We start from the raw sequence: 26,826 nt of genomic DNA, 5'->3' as shown, positions 1-26,826 counted from the left end.
GTCCTCCAGAAATTCAGTGTAACCAACATGCAGGAATTGTTGTGTGAAAAGTGTACATAAAAAAGGAAATGTCACCCCCTTTAAACCTACAAGGTCATTACCCTCGGTGGGTTTTGTTTCTTTTTAAAAATTATTATACATTTAACCTTGAAAAGGCATGCTTTTGTATGGTCGCATTTATTAAATTAATATAAATTAAGTTAATATTTATATATATATATATATATATATATATATATATATATATATATATATATATATAATTTTTATACTTAGCTGCTTTCTCTGTGATGGATTTTGTTAATTTCTGTTTCGATTATATGGAGAGCTCTTTAGACCGCAGGCTGTCACAGTATCACGGTTTCCCCAAAAATATCAATAAAATATGACGATAATAACGAGTGAGGGATTTCTGAAGAATCGTGTGGCACTGAAGACTGGAGTAATGATGATGAAAATCGGCATAAAGGCTGAATATGAAAAATATACACAGAAAACAAATATTTTAAGTTATTACATAAAGTTATTATTTTAACATTTTCAATGCAACCTCGATGAGCACACCGGGATTATTTACAAAAACCAAAAACATACTAACCCCAATCCTTCAAATACAATGCACAAATAAAATTTTTTACTTGATTTATGAGGAAAAAAAACCCTCCCACGTTGCACTTTGAAAGACTTTGAGGTGTTTCTGCTCTGAAGCGTCAGCGCCGTAGCTTTGAAATCTCGCACAAATCAAAGCAAAGGCCGCTTTTTAATAATTTTGTGTTCTGACAGATAAGGACCAGCGGAGGAGCAGCTGTGTCTGAGACCCCTGAGACCTGCGGCTCCCACCACAAGCTGAACCCGCTAAACCTGCTCAACCTCGCTTTCATCGGGAGCGCCCGGCTCTCAGGCCCACCTTTCTGAAAGTGACAACACGGGGAAAAAAAAAACGGTGAATGTATTGCAAGTTTTGCATAGTGTGACCTTGAGCGTGAAAACGTACAAAAGCCCTTCGTTAAAGTCTGTAGTCAGCCACTCCCTTCCTCACGGTTTACATGCGCTCCGTTACGCGCGCAGTATACGTCTAGGATGAATGTATGTGCTGGAGCTGGGAGCTGAGAGCCTCAGCCTTGAGGAAGGGTGTAGTTGTGAAGGCCAGATATGAGAGAGGCTCGTCTACGAAGCAGAGGAGGAGGGAGACGAGGAAGAGGGATGGCGTTTGGCCGTAGCTTGTCGATTGGCCTTGAGGAATAAGTTACGCGCCCTGCACCCTCCCGACCACGGACACGAGCGTGATGCAAACGCTGACAACCAAGAATTAGTCCCACGATAACCCGAGCAGAACGTGGTCAGAGGGGTCAGGGGTCCTGCTCTTACTGTCCTTGTCAAAGTTGGGAGATGCGGAGATTGATGCTCTTGAAAGAATGAAAATGAAACGGGTTTATTGAACGTTCAGAGTTAAAAAGGATTTTTTTTTTTTTTTTTTTTTTTTTGGTGATGATGATGAGACACAGTCGGGAAAGAAAATCGTACATACAGGTCCATACTGAGCAGGAATATGCAATTTGTTGCAATTGCTGATATTTTATGACCAAAAATAAGACCAAACTCTGCTGAGAGTCAATCAATGAGATCTTCATTTCTAGCGGGCGTTCCTAATAATTATATTTAAAATGATTAATTGTTAGTGCTGTCAAATGATTAATAACAATTAGGTTTTTGTACATAATATATGTGTGTGCATTGTGTATGTTTATTAAATATTTATATATATATATATATATATATATAAACAAACACATGCATGTATATATTTAAGAAAAATGTGTTGTTTATATATTAAATATATATTTTCCTATGTATATACGTAAGTATATGTATGTGTGTTTTTATATATGCATAATAAATAAATACTGACAATAATGACTAACAATATAAAATATACTATATATATATATATGTGTGTGTGTGTGTGTGTGTGTGTGTGTGTGTGTGTGTGTGTTGTATAAGAGCCAGAAAAGATTAGCATGACTTAGCAAGAGCACAGAGTATCATTCAGACGACAAAAGGCATGTAGAAAATTGTGAGTGATCATTTCGATAATTTACATTTGATAAATTTAGCAATTTGATAATGAACATATATAAAGCTTAATACAGTTAAAAAGTTAAAAATGTCCGAAATTGTTCATGAAGCTATCACAGGCATACCGTACATAAAGAAACCCGCTCACCCACAAATAAAAATGCCATAAATAAATGTAACATGCTTTAAGTAGTCTACGCGCTCATGAGGCCGGTCAGAAGGGTTTTGATGAATGAAGATGTGTTGGCACGTTAAGATTTGTTTTGTCTTTACGGCAGGATGACTGTTGTGTCATGTCTCTGCTCAGATGATAAGACGCCTTAGAAAAACACTCATATCAAAGCTCAGCGCTCCGTATGAATCATAATCATACTCACGCTGGACCGAGCGTGTTGTCTTCACTGAAACAGAACAACATCGCGCTCCATTCTGATCCCTTCGGAGCACTTACTGGTTATGCTTAAAATACGGCTGTTAATTACAAATAATATTCCTTTATAACATTAAAAGGACAAGGTTATAACACGTGAGACCTGACCAAAAAAAATAACGCATTTTATTAATACAAAACCAGGTTTACTGTACATCCACAACGTTTCTTCAAGATAAATTATTAAATAAGATTGTGAATAACTGCACATTATGGGAGTTTAAACACCTGCTTTGTGTATTAGACCTGAGAGACGCCTTATGTCTTCTATTCAGCTCCTTGGGAAAAAATCTTCTGCTTTGTTAAAAGGCATCTCAGAAATTAAATAACAAATCTCTCCTATATTTGCCTTCTACTGTTGCAACAAAAACCGTCCTTCAGAGCTGAAAGCTGAAAATGCGACGGATGAACTCCTAACTGAATATTCAGTATTCCACAGATCCGGGATTTTACAGGTGCTCGAAGCAAAAATGCCTCCGAACTGAAACAAAACGCCCCCCAAATGCAAGACAAGAGGGTAAGAAATTCCCCTGCACGGATACATCGAATATATCTGCTGCAGATGAAGATTTTAAGCCTAAAAAACAATGGACTAATTAAAAAAAAGGTTCTTAGCTTGTGTTGTCTGTGTAGGCAGAATCCCACAGGCCATTTCCCCAAACACAAAAACACTTTCTTTTACTGTATTCCATTCATTAATGTGAATTATCTTTTTTACAATATCAGGGGCAGTAATAAACAATAACGCTTCGGGATATTTACGTTATAAAAATTCATTTGGGCAGCAGCAATCATTCTGTATTTACATTTCCAGTTTTGAATAGTTACAAATTATTATTATTCTTTTTTTAAAATGATTATTATTACACTTTTTATTTATTTATTAAATGTAAATGTGTTATAAAGCGTCACTGACAACAGTCTAGCATTCTTGATAAGTGAAGTAATCGATTAAATGTAAACATGACAAAGACAAACTTTAATAAGGCATAAAAACAGCCTACGTGTAATCTAATATCATATCACAATACTTTGTCAAAACCATCTGACATGAATGATCTTGGAGTATCCCTGAAATTTTAATTTATTTATTAATTTTTTTTTGCTTTTGCATGTTCGTGGTTACCTGATGTTGGGTTAATGATCACGCAGAAACCAAAATAATAAAATATCGTGCTTTATTTTGATTGTTTTTATTTTAAAAATATGTTTATTTGAGTTTTTATGAGTTAACTGGTATATTTTCTTGCCTGCAGATTCCTTATGAATTTGGCCACCCTGCTCTGAAATATCAGCTTGGCCATAATCACTATATATCTGCGAGATGGACATTATATGCAACCCTTAAAAAAAAAAAAATCAGCTGAGTCAGTGGGGCGGTAAGGGTCCGGTTAGTTGTCTCTCTCTCTCTGTCAAATGTGTGTTTACACGACCTGGACGAGCCTGAGCTCAGTGAGGCGGCGCTATCAGTGCATAAATATTGTTCATTCTGAGTTTAGTTTGTGCTGGATTGATGAGAGCCCTTCATAGAGGTGCCATCGGTCTGTTTGTGTTTAAATGATGAAACTCCGGCGTCTTTGGCACGAGCAAACCGGGCAAGCCGCTGACTGGATGGGGTCAAGCTCATCTCTATTAGCGAGGAACAGAATTTGCTGACTTGTAAGGACAGGTCAAAATGATATCAGTTCAGCCCGGAGGGAGGAGATTAGAAAAATACAGAACAATGGCGTTATCGATGAAAAATAATGTGCTGTTTTTATAGTGGGCATACTGCATGAATAGTGTACAAAATAAGGCCTAACATTCTCTTAATGTAACAATCAAACAATTAATCGCATGCAAAAAGATTTTGTTTACATAACATGTGTGTATTATGTCTATACACATGCATGTATATATTTATGAAAAATATGTAATGTTTATGTATTAAATACAAGTTATATTAATATGATTAAATGCATGCAAATAAATACATGTATTTTATTATTATTTTGGGTGTAATTAATTGTGTGACAGCATTATTTAATAGTGAAGACTTATGAAAGACCCTCATCGTTCATCAAACAAGACCCGACTGCATCTATTGTTTGAACGCAATATACGGTCTGCATTCTGTAAACCTGAAACCTAAACTGTATAAAACCCTCATTTGCACGATTTTATTTTCCTGCAATAAATCTTCAAAATATTATCTAAACATCATATCATCAGCAATAGTGATTTTATGTATAAAATAATATAGAAAATTATATAGAATAATATAAATAATGACAGAACAGATATCTCCATCATTTCAAATTATGGCATACTAAATTTAATTATCCAATTAAAAATAACTACCAAAATAAGTTAATAAAAGTTATTTGCATACATTGCAGTTTAGGAAAAATCCTTATTTTTAAATTATATTGCATATAAATTTTTTTTTTTGCACATTGTTCATACTTTATTGAATTTATTATACTCATTCGTATTATTACATGCATGATTCGTGATTACTTATTGGTTCCGTTACAATAATAACATTATGAAATTAACCCGTTTTGGCCACATACTTCATATTAGTTGAACAGATAACGCCATCGTTGTCGGATTTAAAATTTTAATTACATTCACATTTAGCAGAAACAACTTTCTGCTAACAAGTTTTTTTGAAACAGAACAAATAATTATAACAGAACGGAATAAGCAAGTGTTTAAGACGGGACTGGTCAAGATCCGATGAGCTGTTTTCATCAGACACCGGATACAAACGTCCATTTTTTTTTGCAGTTTGTTAATTAAGCGGTCCACGCAGTGACGTGTAGAGATGACAAGACGCGCTTTCACAGTTGCATAAGATTCACATTTATTTGGTTTCAAGTCCTAAAACATTCTAAACATGCTTTATAACACATATGGGTCACATTCTTCACAGGTAGTAAAAGTCAGAGGAGCAGAAGAAGAGGTTTGTGACACACGGGTTAGGAAAAGCACCTCAGACAACGCTCCCAAAACCAGATAGAAAGGAGTTCATTTAGCATGTATTAGACTTTTTTTTAGGAGCGTGTCTATTCCCTGAGATATCACCCATGTTTCAAAACCTCTCTCGTCTGGCTCTGTATGGTTTTCTCAAGCCCCAACATTCACCAATGTTTCTTCTAATACGATTCTCCCCGTATCAAGAAGAATCCCGAAGAGAACTGGTACAAGACTGAAATAAGTTCCCTGGCTATGTTAAACTGACAGCACTTTGATAGTCTTTCAATAGCCAATCAGCATACCCGTAACAATCAAGAAAGAAATCTGATTGGCTGAAAAGTGTCAAAGCATTAACATGATTACGTTGGACCGACGATAAAGCTTGTAAACAGTAGAGAAACAATAATAAAGTCATATAGACAAAAAAATACATTCTTCATGAAAACAATTCACAAACAGTGTTTACAACTAGGAATATAATACTGTTCATTTCACACGTTATAATTGCACTGAGAAATGGTCTTCATTGAAGAGTGAGGTAAATATGCAGCATCTGATGTCTATCAGGCAATTATTTTAGGAATTATTTTAAGACAATGACGGAATACGACTGGTGAGAACTATTAACTCTGAAGTTTCCCGAATGGCTTATGAGACGGACAAAGAAACAGGGTCACTGGCGCTTTGAAACCAATAAATAACGATTAATACTTTTCCTTAATGAAAGCAAGCTACGTGATGACACACAAAAGAGGTAGTTTCAATGAAAAATGCATAAAAAGAAACAAACGAGGACACATCGCAGAATATGAAACAACAACAACAAAAAAAAAAAAAAGACCTAGATGGGGAGTGTGGCTCTTTTGAAGAAGTCAAAAGGCTTTCCCTTCCTTAACTAAACAACATAGAGGGCTATTCCCGAGTTTCTTCCAGAGATGCCGGTCTGAGAAACTCAATTCAGGAGGGCCGGTGTTTGGAGCGGCTCGGTTTTGCGATAAATAACCACCTTGGGGTTTATTTCGATGCGGGTGGGTGGCTCTGTATCGCAGAAGTCGGCTTGTTTGGAGCCTTTCACCACATCAAGAGTTTAGTCTGACGTCGAGCCTACTCCAAAACCATCCCTCGGGGCCATCCATCACGGTAAACGAATGAAACGAATGAAGGGACACAGACGAATGCGGTGTGGGATGGATGAAACGTTTAGGATTAAGGTTTACAGGTACTCGTGAAGCGTCCACCAAACAACACAACGCTAGATGTTGCCGCCGAGGTTTAGCTGCGCTTGAGATGGGCCGTTACCAAGCTGGACATGCGACTTCGGTACTCTGGCCCTTTTTGTCATTGTCTGGTGCAAATATGTAAACAATACGACGCATATCGAACGTGTTTGGAATGTCTGAAACGATGAGAGTTCCAGCGAGCACATCCGCGTGCGCCTGGGCGGGAACCAACCGACGAAACGAATCGCGAACCGAAAACCCAGAGGCGTCGGGGTGGCTCGTTATAACCGGACTAGCTAGCATCTCAGTCATGTTTTTTTCTTCTCTAATCGGGTTTACGGCAATACTCAAAACCAAAACGAAAAAAAAGTCTTCAAAACAAACACTTCCCCCTCCCCAGATTCAAAACATAAAAAAAGCCTAAAAAGGACCTACGATGTCCGGAATACTACAAACTACTAAACCTACAAGTACATCAGCACTGCGATATCTGAGATAGAGATGCGAGCGAATTATAAAAACGGTAACTTTACCCTGTTTAAAACGTGAGCAGCAGACCGGAGGTAACTAGACTGCGGGGAAAACCACTTTTCTCCGTCTGAACTCGAATAAATGCCCTTTATTTTAGCTTGAGAGCATTTGGCGGGATGCATTTCGCGACCAAATCTGATGCTAATGCTAATCGTTTACGTTGGAAAACGCTGACTGGATGCTGATATGTACTTCGTGTTCAAACTCTACATCCTTCGACGAGTGCTCCAAATTAAGGAACCGATTGTTTTTCCGAAAATTAAAAAAAACGCGATACACATTTCACCGAGTGCGAACCACGCTGGAGTGTGCCTTTTAACGATGGACACCGCTTGTTCTCCCCAGAAGCCTCTCGTATTTAAGGGCTTACTTCCCTCCAAATTTGCATAACACTTTGGTTTAAAAAAAAAAAAAGAAGAAGAATAAAAGAGAAAGCAATCAACGATGTTAACAAACACATTCTGTTGTCGTTTCGTCCCCGGCCTGTGATTGAGAAACCTTCCCGCACGCCTCTCTTTCGCGTAAACAATCCCGCTCTGCATCGCAGCCTTTTGCGGGAAGGTAAAAAGCCACGCGTTAAGAGGTCACGCGACTAACGAGCTCGTGCAGCGCACCGCGAGCGCGCAAGACACGACGAGACGTTCTCAAACGCGAAGCGCGGCGTCGGCGGCCCGGGGCGTCGCACAACCGAGAGGGAGCGCGAGAAACGTTTTCTTTCCTGAGGTAGTCTTTCTAACAAAACAACTCCTTTATCTGTCCGCGTCGACAGAAAGCGAACGGAGGTATAAAATAAAACCAAGCGGTAGATCTATCAGTGGTTACACGTCGCGTAGCGCAGTTGGACTGAAGCGTGTGTAATCCACTGCGCTTTTTGTGCATTTTCGTGTGAAAAGGAGCATGTGCACAGTGTGGATCAACATACATTCAGCTCTGTCTGGTAATAAATAGAGAGAAAAAACAACACTAATCTAAACAAAATGCATAAAATAGTTTCTTGTCACATTCATGAGAGGAGGAAGAGGAGGAGGAGGATACCGGGATGACACCCGGCCCCAGATAACACCCCACCCCCGTGCAATAGATGGGGAGGGTGTTTTCAATGGGGCGGGGCTAGTTGGCTGGGGCGGTACCCTTTGTCACGCAGGGGGAGGGGCTTGTCCTGTAGTTGTTAAGACTTGACTTACAGGAGTGCAATACTGCCTTAAACAGCAGGGGGAGCTGCTCCAAAGGGATGTTGACCAACTTCCCTGAAAAAAAAGTGGGGGAAGAATGAAATAAACCGCTAAATAGATGCAAATTCTCATTAAATGTGTTGTTTTTGGACTTACCTGCAATGCAGCGAATTTCTGGCAGACACATCATGATCTCAGGAAAGCGTTTGGGCTGGTGAGGGTACTTGTACTCTGTGTAATCCTGACAAACGTACCAATAGCGCTTGTTCAACTGCTCCAGCTGGGTCACATTGGTCAGACCGCGGATATCTGGAAAACATTAGTTTTTCTTGCTGTTGATTTTCTGTGTTAACGCTCATGCAGTGAGATGAACAGCAATCGGCCCAGTCAGAAGAGCATCGGTACACAGTATAATATGTGACCCCGAACCATAAACATGTCTTAAGTCGCTGGGATATTTTTGTAGCAATAGCCAAAAATGCATTGCATGAGTCAAAATTATCGATTTTTCTTTTATGGAATTAAGTAAAGATCATCTTCCATAAAAATATGTTGTAAATTTCCTACCTTAATATATTAAAATTTCATTTTTGATTAGTAATATGCTTTGCTAAGAACTTCATTTGGACAATTTAAAGCTGATTTTCTCAGTATTTTGATATTTTTTTGCGCCCGCAGATTCTCGATTTTGAGACTTATGACTGGTTTTGTGGTCCACGGTCACATATTGCACTAAAATGAAAATACTTGCTGTTTTACCTTGATTAAGGAAGTTGATGGCCTTCATGCATGCGTATTCCTCATTGCTGACCTTCAGTTGATGAAACTTACGGAACAGATAGATCAGCTTCTCCATCACCTCCATCCCGTCCTCACTGAAACTACACAGACAAACAACTCATTAATCGGCTACAGATACACATGACTTCACCTGACTTCACAGTTACATCAACAAGATCCAGTTTGTATTAACAGCATTGATGGGATCAGAACAATATGTGGATCAGATGTGAGCCAACTATAAGACACACACATGTATTTTGAAAATACATTGTATGTACATGTATAGATTTATATTTATATAAATTACATCAAATATAAATACATTTCAAATATAAACTTAACATTTTTCTTACATATATATAAATACAAATGTATGTGTATTTAAGTATAGATATTAAATATACGCAGTACACATGCATATAATATGTACACATTTCATTAGGATGCGATTAAACATTTGACAGCGCTTGTTTAAATGATCACATTTTTAATATTTTTATATTAAAATGATTATATATTTTTATATATATAACAATGTTTATATATTTATTTTAAGAAATCTGACAAATATTGATCTATCATCTGATTCCATTTCTATTACATTTGTGCACATCTGCCATTAAATCAGTGTTCATGAGATTAATTAGTTATTAATCAGATACTAAGGATACGTTTGAGTGGGAATTGTGTAATAACAGATGTAAAACCAGAATTAAAGCCATAAAGCCCAGCTTGAGGTGTATCTTCGTGCTAAATTACTCCATAAAGCCATTACTAAAGAATGAACCCATGCCACAAAGCACCAGCACCATCCAGTCTAAGTGCTTTTCTTTGCCTTTGTGACTCTATTCTACTTTTCTGAGACTGGTCTCTACGTTTATCTGCCGCTCTCCTTTAATTACCCCAGACTCTTTGAACTCTCTCCCTAAAGGTAGGTCATGAGCTTCAGCGTGAACCTGCACAGTAAATGGGAATGTTTCACTACCCAAGACCTGCATTTCCGCCCAGCGTGTAACAATAAATCTACCCGGGAGATCAAGAAGAGATGGTTCAGAGGTCAGGTGATTGCGGACTAATTTACACACACCACAAACACTCCCCTCCTCCATGTCAGCACTAGTATTTCACTCGTCAGGCTGCACGTATATTAATCATGGCTCTAGAAATGTGCACGAGCGATTTATATGTAAACAAAATGTATATCAATTTCCACTAATATATTAAGCTGCACACCTGTTTTCAAAATTGATAATGGTAACAAATGCTTAAATTAAAATGATTTCTGAAGGATCATGTGACAGTGAAGACTGAAAATTCAGCTTTGCATCACAGGAATGAATTACATTTTAAACTGTATTCAAATAGATAAAAGGTGGAAAATGATAATGATATCTTGATCACTGTTTTTGATCAAATAAATGCAGTCTTAGTGAGCAATAGAGACTTCTTTTAAAACACAAAAATCTAACAAAAAACTATGATAAAAAAAAAAATATATATATATATATATATATATATATATATATATATATATTACATATTTTACAAAACATTTGCAAATATACGTTATATAAAATGAAATAAAAAATAAATAAAAATTCTTTTAATCCTTTGACTCAGATTGCAACACTGCATTTCAAAAAGTTTATTACAAACAAGCCACAAACACAGTGGCCTCCGCCTCCGTTTAGAGATGCCTGAGAGTACCTGAAGCATGGAGAGCAGTCTAACTACCCTGATCTAACACTACAAGCCCTGCAAGCACACAAAAGAGCAGGAAGGGGATATGTCTCAGGCCCAGATTCTAACTATTCTAATGACAGATGAGTCACTGTGTCGGTTCTTATTAAAGGTCCGAACCGAGCGAAGGTAAAAGGTGTGTGACCTGAGCTGCGTGTTCCTCACCTCTGCAGCTCGTCGTCCGACGGCGTGTATTTGTCGGTGACGTTGGCGAGATCGCCCAGCACCTGGGCGCTGTAGACGGTCAGACAGGCCAGCAGGATGAGCTCCTGCCAGGTGGCGCTCAGGAGCCGCGTGTAGTCCTCGATGGACAGCTCGCAGAAGAAAGGGAGCTTCTTAATCCAGGAGATCTGTCTGAAGAGAAGTTCATCCGCCAGCCGACACAAGAGAGCGAACAGCTCCACCTGAGTGACCCGATACCTGCACGAGACAAAGGGTCATTACGTGAGCATTTGTGCATTTGTAAACACTTGTGTTATGATTGACAGTGCCGTTTACCCGTCCTCGATGAGCATGGGCGTGCCCAGCGGTGCCAGTTCCTCTGCTGCCACCAGCTGGCTGATGAGGGTATGACTCTGGGGGTACAGGCTCCGAGGCTGGGCGGCGTATCCAAACAGGTGAGGGAGGAACTGGTAGTGCTGGGCCATTGCATTGCCAATGTACTGTTCCCTCAAAGCTGCAGTGTAGCCATTCAGCTCCACAGAGCGACTGTGTGGGGAAGAAACGGAAACGAAGAGGAAGAAGAACAGAAAAATAGGTTACGATATACTGCATTTAGTACAGAACGCTTTATTTAATGCATTTGGGGCAAATACAAAGGAGTCATGATCATTACAGCTATAACCTGTGATCTAAAAATCTACATTTTAAATCTGAAAATCGCTCACTTGGATGAAAGTGTGGATACAGGAGATGGCTGATTCCCGTCGGAGACCCCATTGCCTGGAGAACTGTGGTCACTGTCGCCGTTGTTTCCCCATGTGTGTTCTGGCATGTTGGCATCATCCTTAAACTCCTGTCCGGACATAATCCGCTCTATCTCCTCATCGGAAATCTGCGCAGAAAAAGTTGAGATCAAAGCTGTGCAAAATATTGTACTGCATAAGCCAAGCATGAAGAGAAAAGATGCGATCACTTTTAGAGTTGTTCAGATGTGCCCAAGAAATTATTTAAACATGAACTCATATTTCTGTTTTTAGCAAATTTTAGCGATAAGCAATTTGGGTGTCCACGCCAGATCAAATATCACAGCCAATCAGAAGCGTGCATGGGCCGGCTCGCTCTGGAATCAAATTCATAAATATTAAAGCGTGTAAATATCATTAAATGTTTATGATCGAACATCAAAATACCCAAGACGATATCACAAGAAGCCCCGCCTTCTAAAAAAACCAGCCAATCGCTGATCTGGGAAGTCAGCGCATCACCGCATCTGCTGTTAGCAGTTCTGGTTGCTATAGAAACGGTCATTCTGAGACGTGCGCCTAGACTGCGTATGAGCACTGATCTCGCTTGAGAAATAAGCTTTTGATAACACTATTTGAGCAAAAGAAACAACAATTATTGCACAGTTGTTGTCAGATTTGATTGGCGATTTCAAATAAGAAATTTAATCGTAACCTTAGTGAATGTTACGTTTCCCAATACAAAGAGCACTTGGATGCCCAAGAGGCGTTTCAAAGATGGCCGCCGAGTAACATGACTTGTCTTAAAGAGACTTTGGGGCGGGTGGGTTAGTGCGCATCAGTTAAAGCAGCGCATTAATATAGAACGATGATTAAACTGACTTAGAACTACCTGTGCATTAAACAGCAGCACTGCATACCTGCCAGCCAATCAGAATCCAGTATTCAGACAGACCATGCAATAAGATATTTTGTCAATGGCTACTGTCAACCTTATAACATATATATAAAAAGAAAAAATCTGCCTCACGTCGTCTTTAATACTCAAGAGAAAGAAACTAATAGCGGTTTGCAAACAAGTGGAAAGAGTAATTCTTGAGACAGAATTCTAATATTTTGGGTGAACTCTCTCTTTAATAGTGAGAAAGAGTTTGTCGATGGCGTCCTGTGGCCAATACAGCAAGACAGGAGCAGCTGGAGAAAGATATTTTGTACCGACTGCGCACAAAGCACGATTGCACAAGCCTTATTTTCACTCTTCAAACAGTTATGACAGAAATAGACAAACCAGCATTTAAGTCAAGGCCATGCACTAAAAAGTCCTTTTTCAATACAGTTGATGGGTTCAAGCCATCTTTAACAGTGCTTTATTCTGTGTAAGGTGAAGCAACCAGCTATTGTGTGTTTCCGAGGCAATTAGGCCGAGTCAATAAGATGGCGGTCTCTAGTGCTGGGATCAGGTGCAAACAAGAGTGCTATATGGACCAACAAAGCTAAACATTTATATCCGCTTTGTCCTGTCAGATACAACACAATAAATCCGCCTCACCAGGGTAAACACTTCAATATTGCTCAACGAGTCTAATAGCCTGAGCATAATGTCGGAAAAACATGAGGCAAAGTTACGTCTGAAATCTATAAAAACACAAACCTTCATATCAAAGGCCATGTTTTGGATTATTAGGCATGTCGCGGGTCAAAAAACAACATATTCCCTCATTTGAGAATTAAATGCATTCGCCTAACGCTGCCATTCACGCAAATGCAGAAAAGCAGCTAAACACAATGATTTTATGAGGTCAGCTGACAATGAATGCAAAGAATGACAAGGCTATCCATTCACCGGTGCTCTGGCCTTGAGAACAGCGACTCCTCTAATGAAATTAACATCTTTAAATTACGCTGAGGTCACAAGGCCATTCATCGGCACATTGGGCTATTTATCCCAAAACTCTATTCCGCTCGTCTTCATTTGCGCCAAAACTAATCAGCTCTATTTCCTCCATTCACACCTGGAGAGGGCACGAACGCAAACAGCACAGCCGCTTTAATACGCATGAAAGACCGTCGAGAAGCTCGAGATGAATGGCGAAGCAGGGACGGATTAATTAATTTGCGACTTTTAAAAAGTCCTAATGAAGAGAAATACGAGTCTTGACGAGCGGTAAAGAACAGAGATCAGGGCACGGCATCGCTTTGCGTTAGACAGGAGACGTCCATTTGGTGAGAAACGTATTGGTTGTGATGAAAGCGAACGAGGAGCTATGAGTACCTGTACAGGACCGATGCTTTTATTCCTGCCTCCGGGCATGCCATCTTCTCTGATTGCTGAAAAACACAAATCCAAATAATGAGCTGAATGTGCATTCAAAAAGGAATTTTACCTTCGAGATGAGACGCTCTGAAATGCTTCGCCTCTTTTCAGCATTCAGATGGAAATGGAGGATGAATGAATTAGTATATGCTTCACGTAAGCGATTTAGATGTTAACCGCTGAAGAAGAAGAAGAAGAAGTAGAAGTAGAAGAAAAGAAAATAACAATCACGGCATGCTTTCAATGACTTTGGGGAAGAAATGCAGACGTTAAAAATGAATCTACGCTGAAGTAGGCGGATTGGAAATGTCGCTCGATAATTCATCCTTTGACTATGTTCTTTGGTCAAAACATTAATACTTTTTTTGTGCATGGGTGAGTAACTTATTATGCGAGTCATTTAGCATCAGTGTTTCGAGTCCAAAAATCTTTGCAGTAATGCAGTAAGCCACTGAAGTATTTGGCGACAAATAAGGCTTGTCGCTAAAGGGCATAAACTAAGGTAAAATCACTGTAAAGTGTCATTACAGATTGGCTTTTGCTGTTATAAACGGCCAACAACAGATTTAATGCATAATAATGATATCCTATTAATACGTATAATTTAGTTAATGCTTAGTTTTTAAAATGTGGCTCATCTAACAATGAGCCAAACCAAAAAAACTGTACTTCAAGTGTGCTTCAAACCTTAACATATATTCTGAAAAACTGTATTTGTGGATAATATACTATTAACGAAACAAAAGGCCACTGAAGTGTACTTAAAGAGAGACACTTTCCCAACTATACTTCATAGCGCACTTCATAATAACGCTAAATAAAAAGTACATTTGAAATGATTTAGCTGTAATAATATGTCTCTGTTAAAGTTTCTGTTAAGTATGTATTAATTTACCATAAATAAAGTATAGCTATCTGTACTTTAATCGTACTTTAAAGACATTTATTATAATGTTAATATTAAATTACAGATAAGGATATACATAAGCCCTGCTTAAAAACTGCTTAACAGCCACTTCATTTGGTTGACATTATATAGTGTATTATTTCTGTTTTTACCGAAAATTCAATGTTTAATCTCACATTATATTCTCCAATTTGATACTGTACACGATCTGCATTGTAAAAAGCGCTATAAATAAAGGTGACTTGACTTAAAAGTCCAAAACAGTAAAATATTTCATGATCTGGGACTGCTGTTGTCTATGTTGTGCTCTTTTTTTGTTTGCTTGTGTATTATTGGTATGATCACTAGAGGGCAGCGGTGATTGTTTTAATGCATTTTTCACCAATTGTGGTCGTTTGGAACAAGGGCCATAAGCACTATAATGACTAATTAACGTCCCTGTTGAAAAGACCAAATAAGACGAGCTCGAATTTCCATGCAGGTTCAGACCGGTCAGAGCCGGTTTGGCTAGAAAATGCTGATGAGCCAGTCATCCTGATCTCTATTGTGGAAGGAAAAAAAGACAGGTCACACTAGTTTAAGCTGTATTTTGGTTAACCAGCTCAAGCCGGCCAGGTCGGCTTTGTTTCCCACCGTCTGCTAATCCACCTCGAAAACATGCAAACCACTTCGAGCCTGTTTTAGTCGTGCGTTTGAGGTGACGGATACAACGTTTTGGCTGACCTTTGCGGTTCATCCCCATCTGCAGGCACTTGAGCAGCCTGCAGTACTGGCAGCGGTTGCGCTGTTTGCGGGACATCTCGCAGTTCTTGTCGCGGCTGCAGCGGTAGACGCGCTTGTTGCAGATGCTGCGCTTGAAGAAGCCCTTGCAGCCCTCGCAGGAAATAATGCCATAGTGCAGTCCTGTGGCGCGGTCTCCGCAAATGAGACAAGAGCGCTGCTCAGCCTGGTCATCTGAGAGAAACACACAAACAGAGACTGATTAGATGTACACAGACACACGCGTGCAGTTTAGATCGATTGTTTGGCAGCCATTTACATCGGTTGTACATTCATTCATACACTAAAGGCCTTGTTGACGCCAAACTTTTGAATGGTAAAATACAGCAAAAACTGGGGTATTGTGAAATAGTGTTACCACTGGAAACAACTATTTTGTTTTTGAATATATATGTGACCCTAGAGCACAAAACGTAATTAGCAACATATATATGTATATATATATATATATATATATATATATATATATATATATATATATATATATATGGGTCATAATTATCAATGACAAAACTAATAAAGGAATTAAGTAAAAATTATGTTCTGTGCTTATATTTCCTACCGTAAATATAACAGTATAAATATAACATGGTAATATGAACTGCTAAGGACTTAAATGCGATTTTTTTTTTTTTGCACCCTCAGGTTCCAGATTTTTAAATGGTTTTGTGGTTCAGGGTCAAATATTTCAAAATATATTTTATTCCTGTGAATTTTCAGCATCATTACCCCAGTCTTCAGTCACACGAGCCTTTAGAAATGATTAAAATACACTGATATGCCGAAAACATTTATTATTATTCTCAATGCTGAAAACAGTTGTATCTAATCATATTTTAGTGAAAACAGCGATTAAAGAGTATTAAGAGCGTTACGTGTAATTTGAACGGCATTTATTTAAACTGTAATATTTTATCATATTATAAATTTCTTCAATTTAATCTGTTGTTTCTGAATAGAAGTATTATCTTAAACAGAAAAGAGAAGTCAAATTACTTCCGTGCGTAAAAGCATAACACTTTTTTTTTATGAAAAGTTACTTTTTAAATAACGTTAAAGGCATTTCAAAAGTCACGCCGCATTACTTTCAAGAAACTTTCACCAAAATCAGGTTTCATTTGTAGAAAAAAAAGTAGGCAATTTAGAAATAATTAGAATAGGACCCCATTCCCACCAAGACAAACTAACACTGTATACACACACACACACACACACACACACACCCTCCCCCGGCCAAAACAGGATCCTCGACCAGATGGGTGGGTGCCATAGTAACGGTGAATGGCACGGCCGCGAGAGGAATGTGCTTGCTCACCGCGGCAGTGGCGTCACGGCTGACTTAGCGGAGAACGGGTTCAAACCAAGAGCAGCGGAAACACTAACCCTGCCTTCCTCCTCCCCTGCCTGTCTCTGCCCCGCTCGCCCGCTGTCAGGACCATGAGATCAGCTAACAGCGAAGACAGGCCCCCGTCTGCCTCCTAATGAAGCCGCGGAGGAGAGACAGAGGCTGGGGACGAATCACTCTGTTCAAGCAATTCGGTAAAGATTCAATCAAAACGATTGGTCGCTTTATCACTTCAAAGGGCTTCCACCTTCACATAAAATCATCCACATTCGCTGCGGAAAAATATAAAATATGTCTTGTTTCCAGCAAAAATATTTAAAACATTCCTAAATCAAGAAGGATTTTCTAGACAAGCAGAAAAACTAGTTAAAATGAAGTGAGTTTTTACTTGAAACAAGCTTAATAACCTGCTTGTTTAATAATGTGCATCGGTTTCAGAAAATAATGATAAAACGTGACAAGCTATCAGAAGTTCAGCTCATACATATTTTCTGATGGAAACGTCAGCAGTTGCACCAAATTTGCACCAAAAAATTGTGTTTCACTTCCATGTTCTTCACTACACTACACTAAATGAGCCATAAAAAGCCTCATGTATCAATTTATTTTTTTTTTAAGACATATATTTAGTATGAAGGTTCACTAAGTGGTTCCTTTATCACGGTATCTATATGTCAGACTTTACAGGCCCGACACAGCGGCATGTGACAAACATCAGCATTTAAGAGATTACTTCAAATAAACCAATTGAGAACGTCAGGTCTGCGTAAAGACGGCAGCATAATGTCGCGAAAGATCCGCAGCTTGTCAGGATAAAGCGTCACAGAAAGCCAAACGGATGAACACAAGCACGGATCGTTTCTGCGTGAAAAAGCGAGGAGAAAAAAAAAAAAAAAAAAAAAAAGGAAAAAATACTGCTGCAGACAGAGAATGTGGCGGGGCCGGGGCTGTGGACCATTAACGGAGAGTTCAAGTCATAAAAACAGGGTCATGGCCCAGCGCCTTTTCTTTCTCAATATGAGAGGGAGTTCCACAGGCCCGTCATTACAGCAGAGTCAAGAACAGGCCATTCATACCATCTGACATGCCTTTTACTCCTCTATAGGACAGTATGATTACAGTGCAAATGCTGCCTTTTCTTTCACCCGCCTTTCTGTGGGCTTTCAAAGCGCGACGCTTCTGTTTTCTGAGGGTCAACAGTGCAGGGATACAGTCGAGGGTTATGCGAATGTTAAGTGTGGGGCTTTCAGTCTTACTTTACGGACAATGTTTAGTCTCTCAGAGGGATTAAAGGTTCGTATTTTGATTCGAAGCACGAGGGTTTGCTTACAAATATTTGAAACGATTTACAAGTGAACCGATAGATGACTAATGAATTTCAGACAGACGACTGCTGGGAAAAAAAATTAGCAGCGAATATTTTTCTTGCAATGCGTTTTATCAAAAGGGTCACGAGAAAAGCAATCAGTTCGATATTAAACGTTTAAAATACTGACTAGCGCTCAAAAGCGGTCGGTAGGATATTTTTTAAATAAATGAATACTTTTATTCAGCATGGATGCATTCAGCTGATCAATAGCGACGGTGAAAAAAAATTTTTATATTTTAAATAAAGCTTTTTCTTTTGAACTTTCTGATAATTGTAAGGAATGTTTTATCTCACAGCAAATCAGCATATTTGCGTGATTTCTAAAGGATCGCGTGACACTGAAGACTGGAGTAATGATGCTAAAAATTCAGTTTGATCACAGGAATAAATTTGATGTTAGAATACATTACGATAGAAAACAGTCAACGATATTTCACGCTATTAGTGCTATTAAACGAATCACTGCGGCTTTACGAAACGTTTCGAAAACAATAAAACATCTTACCAGCCACAAACAGATAAACGTGTATTTGTGATATAAAATGAAGTAACGTTGTGAGGTTTTAATAGTTTGAAAAGAGTAAAACGGTGCAAGATTGGTGCAATTCGTTGAATTGAAATTCGTTCAATGAATATGCAATTTTTATTATGTATATTTCATCAAAAGGCTGTATAATATCGAATCACCATATTTTTAGCCTCATTTGTTGGTTCCCTTTTTGTCTGTCTCCCATTCAGAGAATATGCAAACAGACTCTCACCGATCTGTTAGATCCGGAGAATAGCAGACTTCTAAAAGCTTGCACTATTACCATCTGAATGACATTGGCATTGAGATACCTGTGGTGAGCTTTAACATACTGGGAGCTTTACTACACTAGACAGCGGGAGTCACAAATACAAGCGCTCACTGTCAGATAAAGCCTACACCAAAGCTACAAAATGTCACCCTTTTGAGTTTACCGGCTCTAAAATCGATGCATACCGAATCAGAAACCGCTCGTCTGTAACCTTAGTATTTTAATAAACGTGTCACACGAGAGAGCATTTATTAGGTGAGCAAATGAATCCGGATTGAGCGCAAAAGTCAAATGCACTTTGGCTGTGACTTCATACCTTGGTGACATGTTTGTCAAATGGAGAGGACGCCCATATGCGGTACTGTAACACTGACCCTTCCTTGTCACCCAAACCATTTGCCTGGAATTCCTGGCAGATGTTACGTTATGCAGGAGGCATTTGAAACCATAAATTATTGGCCAGTGCATGTGAAATGACTGACTTCCTTTAATGAGAAAACACCGCTTCCAAAGTTGGCTTCCTTTATTCACACCCCGGCCTTCTTTGATTGGTTAAATTTGTCGCCCTCTCTTTCAAGTGCATGGCCACCCTATAAACCTGGAGTTCTCTCACACCTTCACACACTTGATCCCACAGCGTCACTTCACACCCCTCGGCCCCGTCTCATTCTGCCCTGTCACTCACGTGCACGCTGCTACCACCAACTGCTTGTCTGGGGGACTCTTTTAAAACCTTTCGTGAATTTGCTACTTCAAATTTTATTGTCAATTTTGCTGCTTCTGCTTGTGGACGTCTCGTGAAAATGCGCACGGGCCACACCCGAGTTCACAATAAAAATACTTGTTTATAAAAAGCCTTTGGGAATTGTATTTGTGACAATTGTATCATCGTTTGCTCAATTTTTATGGCACATTTTCGTTTTCCAGTAAAATGCTGAGTTAAAGGTCAGTAACATTTAAAAAAATAAATTTAAAGATTAAGTAAAATGTGAAAGTAACAGTAAAGAAATTTTGAATGTCATAAAAACTTCTATTTCAAACAAATGCTGTTTTTTTAAGCTTTCCATTGAAATCCTGGAAACAATGTATCGTGTTCACTCAACAAATATTAAGCAGTACAACTGTTTTCGAACTTTAATAACAATAAGAAATGTTTCTTGAGCAGCAAATCAGGATCCACACAAAAAAAAATGTTTTTCAACTTAGATGAGTGTCTTGTTTCCGGGCAAACTCAGGAGAAACAAGTCAAGATACAGTGTTTTCTGGACATTTTTATTTAAATCCATCTCGATTTAAGAATTTTTAGATGTTTTGGCTGGAAACAAGACAAAGCATCGAAACTAAAAAGCATTTTTGTGACCGAGGGGCTTGTTGAATGTGTGGCAGAATGAAAAAAGTGGGGTTTAACCGTTGAGTTGAATGGTTCCTGTTGCTCTGGGCTGTGTCCCACCCTCCACACAGACACAGGGCCCAGACCCCCCACTGCACCTATTAAAACCTGCATTGTTACCCTGAGGTCAGGCCGGGTTTCATTCCAAACTTTACCACAAGCAGGAAATGCAGAGCCTGCAGTTTAAACATTGACACTGATATCAGTATGCCGACTGAAAGCACATACAAACAAAGTACAGTATTTGAAACAAAAGGAGGAGAAGAAAATCTCATAATGAACGCTCATTATATCTAGACTTTAGATGACCCACGCAGAAATCTGTATGTAGAGACAAGCTGTTTTTGTCTACAAAATGAATTTCAAGCATCTGGGTAAAAACCTATTGATTAAAATGTTTTCAGTGTCAAGAGAGACATTTCTAGTCAAGTGTGTGCAAACTTTTGACTGTAGTCAATTTATATTTATATTCAGCATTAAATTGATCAAAAGTGACACTTAACGTTAAAAACGTTACAAAACATTTCAAAACAAATGAATGCTTTTTAACTTTCTATGTATTGCAATCAAAAACCATTGATCAACACCGATGATAATAAGAAATGTTTCATGAGCGTCAAATCTCCATATCGCAATGATTTCCTAAGGATCACGTGATACTGAGGACAGGAGCCTGAAAATTCACCATTACGTTAGAGGAATAAATCACACTTTAACATTTACTCACGCAGTAAGTAAGTTGTTTAAAAATGTTTTTTACAAGAATAAAAATATAATAATTAATAAAAATGACAGAAAGCCCGATTACAGTATTGAACGTGTGTGTTTTCTGTAAAGCATCTCAGGGGCCATGTGTCCGGGCAGGTGTGTGTCCCAGCAGCGGAGGATGGGAGGACAGAACAGATGATGGCCAGCAGAGAGCGGAGGATGGGGAGAGAGAGAGAGAAAGACAGAGGTCTAACTCTCTACGAGGGCTTTGTCTTTCGTTTCCATTACAAATCAATCCTAGCTGAGCGTGCATGAGTTGGGGTGGGGGGTCTGCCCTGTACTTTTCCGCTCTTAGCACTCTTCCTCTTAGCACTTTTTTCGCAGATGCTTAACCCCCGTCAAATCTGCCTATGCGTAAATCGAATTAACTCAAAAATCAATGCAGATCCGATTTTTATCGCCAAATGCGGCGCCGAACCGAGCTCTGGGCTCGTGCTGGTTTGTTCTCAACGCCGTTCAGATCTCCTCGCCGCGGCTTGGAAAGCGTTCGGTTCATCGTCTGAGCTCCACACCTCCACAGTCAGGACTAGCTCAGCTTTTCCCAAACCCAAAGCTTGAAAGAAAGAATGAGGAGACTCTGCTCCCCCTCCCCCTTTGACCTGCACACTGTAGTAATCTCATAACCATCACAAGAGGCCTGGAATTAGCATGTGGTAATTACACCGAGGCTCGGTCTTAATGTAAAGTAAACGATTCTGCTTACATAGACCGAATTAATCCTGGAGCTCTAAGGAAGCTTTGTGCTTCGTGTAAATGTGTTTCTGACAACCGTCCATTCACCCGGTTGGACTTAAACCAGATTTTTGCAAGTCTTTATAGATACCGATATAGATTCTAAGGTGTTAGAGACACTCGTTACACAAAACAGTTTTGACGAAACAAAAGTGAAAATTTGAACCTCACAGCCGAACGGCATTCAGAGGCACAGAGGAGTGAAGTTACGTCAGATTATTGACGCGTTCATCCACATCGCTGCGTTTCAACATCTCGGGCATTGTTTGGCCTCTCCGTAGCATCTCTAGTTAGCTTCACAAAATCAATGAAGGCCATCAGCTGATAAAACGCATCAAAACTGAAATATTTGCAAACATTACACAAGACGCCGAACCCTATTGATCCCTCATCACGAGGGCAGATGTTTTTCTTAGCTCATCATGTATGAGATCTGATAGCTGGGTTTATGGGTTAACAAATTAATATACAGTAGTCGAGGGCTCTGGAAATTTGAATCGTTTTGTCTTAGCGACAGTGATCGACGTAGAAACCATTTAGATGAACGATAAGCATGAGACTCATTAATTAGATACGATTTTGGTTAATAATAGGGAAAAAGAGGTTTTGGGTCAATAGATATGTTTCCTTCCACCTATTTTTTGTGCATTTTGGAATATCGTTCACGGCATCTATATGTTATTTTATGATAATTGCGAAAAGCCTGAGCAAAGTCTGTTGTCTATATAATTGTCTTACATTTATTCCGTTTGTCTGCTCGTAATTTATCACATATGGAAACTATTACATTCAGTAGCTTTTCCTAGTTTTCTTAGTGACATTTAGAGACAAAACTGTACTTTATTTGCGAATGTTTTTTTGCCATATTCGAGTTTTGAGAATTTGGATGGAAACACAGCTATTTTTGTGAGGTCAAGACATTATACCAGAAGGTACAGTATGGCCCTCATTTGAGAAAAAAAATCAATGAATAGCAACAAACACAGACATCAATTGTCAAAATAACACCTCCGTTTAATCAGGCTTTCAGCGTCTCTTTATGATCTGAGCAGAGGATGAACAGGACGGTTGGGTTTAGTAATGTACATAAAAAAAAAAAAAGTTTTTGAAGTTGTAAATAAAGATTATTGGAGTTACTGCTCAATTCTTCTACTTCAAAATGTCAAATTCAATGGGTTTTTCTGACAAATAAAGGTTCTTCCGTGGCATGGTACCTTTCCATTCCACAACAAGTTAAAGCGTTAAAGTGTTCTTCAAAAATGAGCGGTTCTTTGAGGACCCAAAACAGAAACCCTTTCTTTTTCACTGTGTAGATGTTGATAAGGGCTCATTTGCGGGAGAGCAGGTTTTAGTGACTAAATTTAGCCCAGAATGGCTGAACCTGTACTCCCTGATGTCCTCTGCCGCTATTGATCTTCACTTCGCCTGAATCCCCCTTCCCCGTGTGTATGAGCGCACACAAACAACCCCTCCACCACAGAGGTGACTTCCTGCATGGAAGAGTGACGAATGGAGCCGAGGCAAAAATGCATGGAAAGACGGAGCGGCAGAGACCAGAGAAAGGAAAAAGGAGGAAGAGGAGACAGAGGGATGAGTGAAGACCCTGAGAGATCACCCCCTTCTGTCGGAAACAATAACAGGGGAGATGGGCGGCAGGAGAATAGGATTAGTAGGAGGAGGAGTCATGTACAGTGTCCTTTCAGCTCCCCCACACACACACTCACACACACAATAGTGTTTTCACATACCACCCTTGAACATATTCACCCTCCAGTACAATACTGTGGCATTTTCCAATCGAGTTTCCAATCCATTCAAATTCAACCACAAAGCCACAGTGTTCTGCCCAGGTTCCTCTGAGAACATCTTGTTATCATAATCGCTTGTTAAGAATGCATAACAACAGGCCAATATGGCTTTCAAATGGCCGGCCGTTACTAGCAGCGGCTAATGGTTCATATAATATAATATACGGTTTTGTTTACCTTTAATTCACATATGTCGTATATTTTAATGTAAATGTAAAACTAAAAACGCTATAATTTTTTAATTTTAATTTAGCATTTTCATTAATGTCTATTAACCCAGTCTGCCGTCAGAATAAACACATTAACAGCGTGCATATAACAGCTGATTACTGGCTGATGCATTTGCTCAAACTGGCCTGAACTGGCTTGGCTGATGCAATGGTCAGTCTATCTCCAATCACCTCTGCATATAAAAGCTGCATATATTTGGAGTACATATTTGAACTCTCACCTAATCTGTTCAGATCAACGTTACATAAAAGCAACAACACGAGAAGCATCAGAAGTGTTCGATTCATTCAGAAACACGCCACTGAATCCTTTTTTGAAATATTCGCAATATAGACTTTCTTTTGCATTGTTATATGAATCTGTGCATTTAGATTAAGGATGAAATATTTTCTCTAAGCCGTTTTGATTAGCCCCAAAGCGAACTGTATAAAACGTTCAAGTTGTCGCGATTGATCCATGCCAAAACAAGCCTCCGGTACTTTAACTGTTCAAAACAGTCACCGAATTCGAACGCAAGATCTCAGCTTTTCTGAACGGCATTCGCTTTACCTTTTTTTTAATGAAAGCACCTGAACTAAGTAAACGAGACAGAGCCGTTTGCACCTCCCGTCATTATGTGAACGCATTTTCACACCAGCCTTTGAAAAAGGTCAACGGCGAGCTAAAAATTCGACTTAAAACTAACGCGGAAAGCTAATATCGCATTTATTCAGCAGCCGGCACATGCGTTTAACGTCTTCCTTTTGCACGCCTCAACGAAACGAGCGGCGGGAACAAATAAACGAAGCAAAAAATTCTTGCATGCTGCCATTTTAGGGAAGACTAACGGTCGGAGGTATTGATTTTATAATAGTAGTTTTGTTAAAGAGTTGCAAAAGGGTGTCAAGGTCCAAGGCCGCCCAGCGAGCGCTTTAAGACGCGATGCTTTTTGACCTTTAACGCGGTGTGTGTCATCACAGAGAGCGCCGTTGCTCTAGAAAGGTCTATGGTCATTACGGAGCAAACCGAGATACAATTATGTGGCCAAACTGATAAAATCTGGAGCACTGAGGGGTGAAGTTTGGGCTACAGTGGTAAACCTGCGCGGGGGGGCGTGCGTGGGGGTTGTGCGAATGTATCGGGGGTTTAACCAGATGAGCGTGGAGCCTCGCTGACCCCCGCTCGCATCGCATGAAGACAGCTGCCTGCTCAGCACAGAAAACCTTTTCCAGATGGGCCACAGCCCGCATACCACAGAGCACAAACACTATCGCCATAAACCCACTAAATACACAACCAAACTCCCGAGCGAGACGGAAAAAATCAGCGGAACGATGCTCTACGGAAATAACACAGCGCATCGTACGAACCAACTAGCGGCTCGTTGTAGGATATGAATAAACTACGCGGTTTACGTACAGATCAATTCGAGCGCTCTCTGATTAGCGAATACAGTGTTTCGCGCAACCAAACCTGATTTACCGAGGTCCACTCAACAAACACACCTAGAAATCGGCCGACTGCGCTTCAACGATAATAAAATCCGCATTATACAGCAAATGTGCTTCCTCTCTGTGGATACGAATTAAAACACCGTTCAGGAATGGCGGTATATAAGTAAAAAAATGAGCGCGCTTTGCTGTGAACGCGCAAGACATATCGCTAGCAATAAAAAGCGCTGCAAACGATACCAATGTTTGTGATTAAGATAATAAATGCAATTAACACGAGAGCAGATATCGGTTAAGCAAGAAAAAAAGACAGTTTTTATACAGCTGGAGTAACTGGAAGTGACTGCCATTCAAGTTAAAAACGAGCTCATATGCACTTATGTTAGCGGAGTAAAAAAAAAAAATCTATATGAACAGGATTTGAAGGTTTCAAGAGGAAAAACGCTAATAAAGAGAGAAAATGTTCTGTCTACGGCCGTTAGCTTTAGCAGGTTTCCCTTTCAGAAACATTAATAGTACTAGAATGGGACTTGCTTGCACACTCACACACACACACACACACACACGATTAATCTGAAATAAGCGCACACAGCCACGCTAACAAACCCCCATCTCTGCTTGCGCTCTTCTCCCTTCTTGGTGTTTCCTTACCTTCCCACGAATCCATCTCATGTCTCTCCAGGTCTCCCTGTCATCCATTCATACACGTATCCTCCTCAGGAACAGCATAGGCCTCATGACTCTCTTTCCTTGTCCTCCTCTTCTTTCTCTTCGCTGCCTCCTCTCCTCTGCTCTGACTCTCACTGATCCGCCTCTCAGCCTCAGCCCTGCTGGTCAGTTTCAGCTTGGTCACATGACCGCCGAGTTCAGGCCCCAGGGGTCACGGTGTGGCCGGAGGGCCAATGGCAATGCGGGGGTTATCTGAGTGGAACTGATAGCCCTATTTTACTCTCCTGCTGAACAATGCAAGCCCCCTCCCTCCCTCTCCGACTCGCTCTACCTTTTTCTCGTTGGCTTCTTTCAAAGTCAGCAGAAGTGCACGGACGGTCAAAGGCTGCAAACCTGAATGCCCGGACTGATTAAATTGAGCTGTTTTGTTGTCAAAGCGTGCTAAGCTTCAAGCACAACAGCTAA

General features: G+C 39.7%; 1 protein-coding gene across 1 annotated transcript; it reads right to left on the bottom strand.

The window, feature by feature from the left end:
* Positions 1–5,338: 5,338 nt before the first annotated feature.
* Positions 5,339–26,479, bottom strand: nr6a1a (nuclear receptor subfamily 6, group A, member 1a). The gene is made up of 9 exons (XM_043246181.1): positions 26,344–26,479; positions 15,763–15,993; positions 14,091–14,146; positions 11,801–11,967; positions 11,412–11,621; positions 11,079–11,333; positions 9,150–9,271; positions 8,547–8,699; positions 5,339–8,465 (listed from the first exon to the last, which is right to left on the bottom strand). The coding sequence occupies exons 1-9, from the start codon at positions 26,357–26,359 to the stop codon at positions 8,329–8,331; spliced, it is 1,347 nt and encodes a 448-aa protein (XP_043102116.1). The 5' UTR covers positions 26,360–26,479; the 3' UTR covers positions 5,339–8,328.
* Positions 26,480–26,826: the final 347 nt, after the last annotated feature.

The sequence above is a fragment of the Puntigrus tetrazona genome, chromosome 8 (genome assembly GCF_018831695.1).
Source record: "Puntigrus tetrazona isolate hp1 chromosome 8, ASM1883169v1, whole genome shotgun sequence".
NCBI classification, from domain to species: Eukaryota; Metazoa; Chordata; class Actinopteri; order Cypriniformes; family Cyprinidae; genus Puntigrus; species Puntigrus tetrazona.
The sequence above is the reverse complement of the archived record's forward strand: the minus strand, read 5'-3'. Positions and strand labels throughout refer to the sequence as shown.

What these genes read in the sequence shown, in the direction of transcription:
- nr6a1a (XM_043246181.1), bottom strand. An exon ending in TCGGACGACGAGCTGCAGAG is followed by an intron (nt 9,272 to 11,078) that starts GTGAGGAACACG and finishes TTGTCTGTGTAG; the next exon opens with TTTCAGTGAGGACGGGATGG. An exon ending in CATCAACTTCCTTAATCAAG is followed by an intron (nt 8,700 to 9,149) that starts GTAAAACAGCAA and finishes AATGTTTTCCAG; the next exon opens with ATATCCGCGGTCTGACCAAT.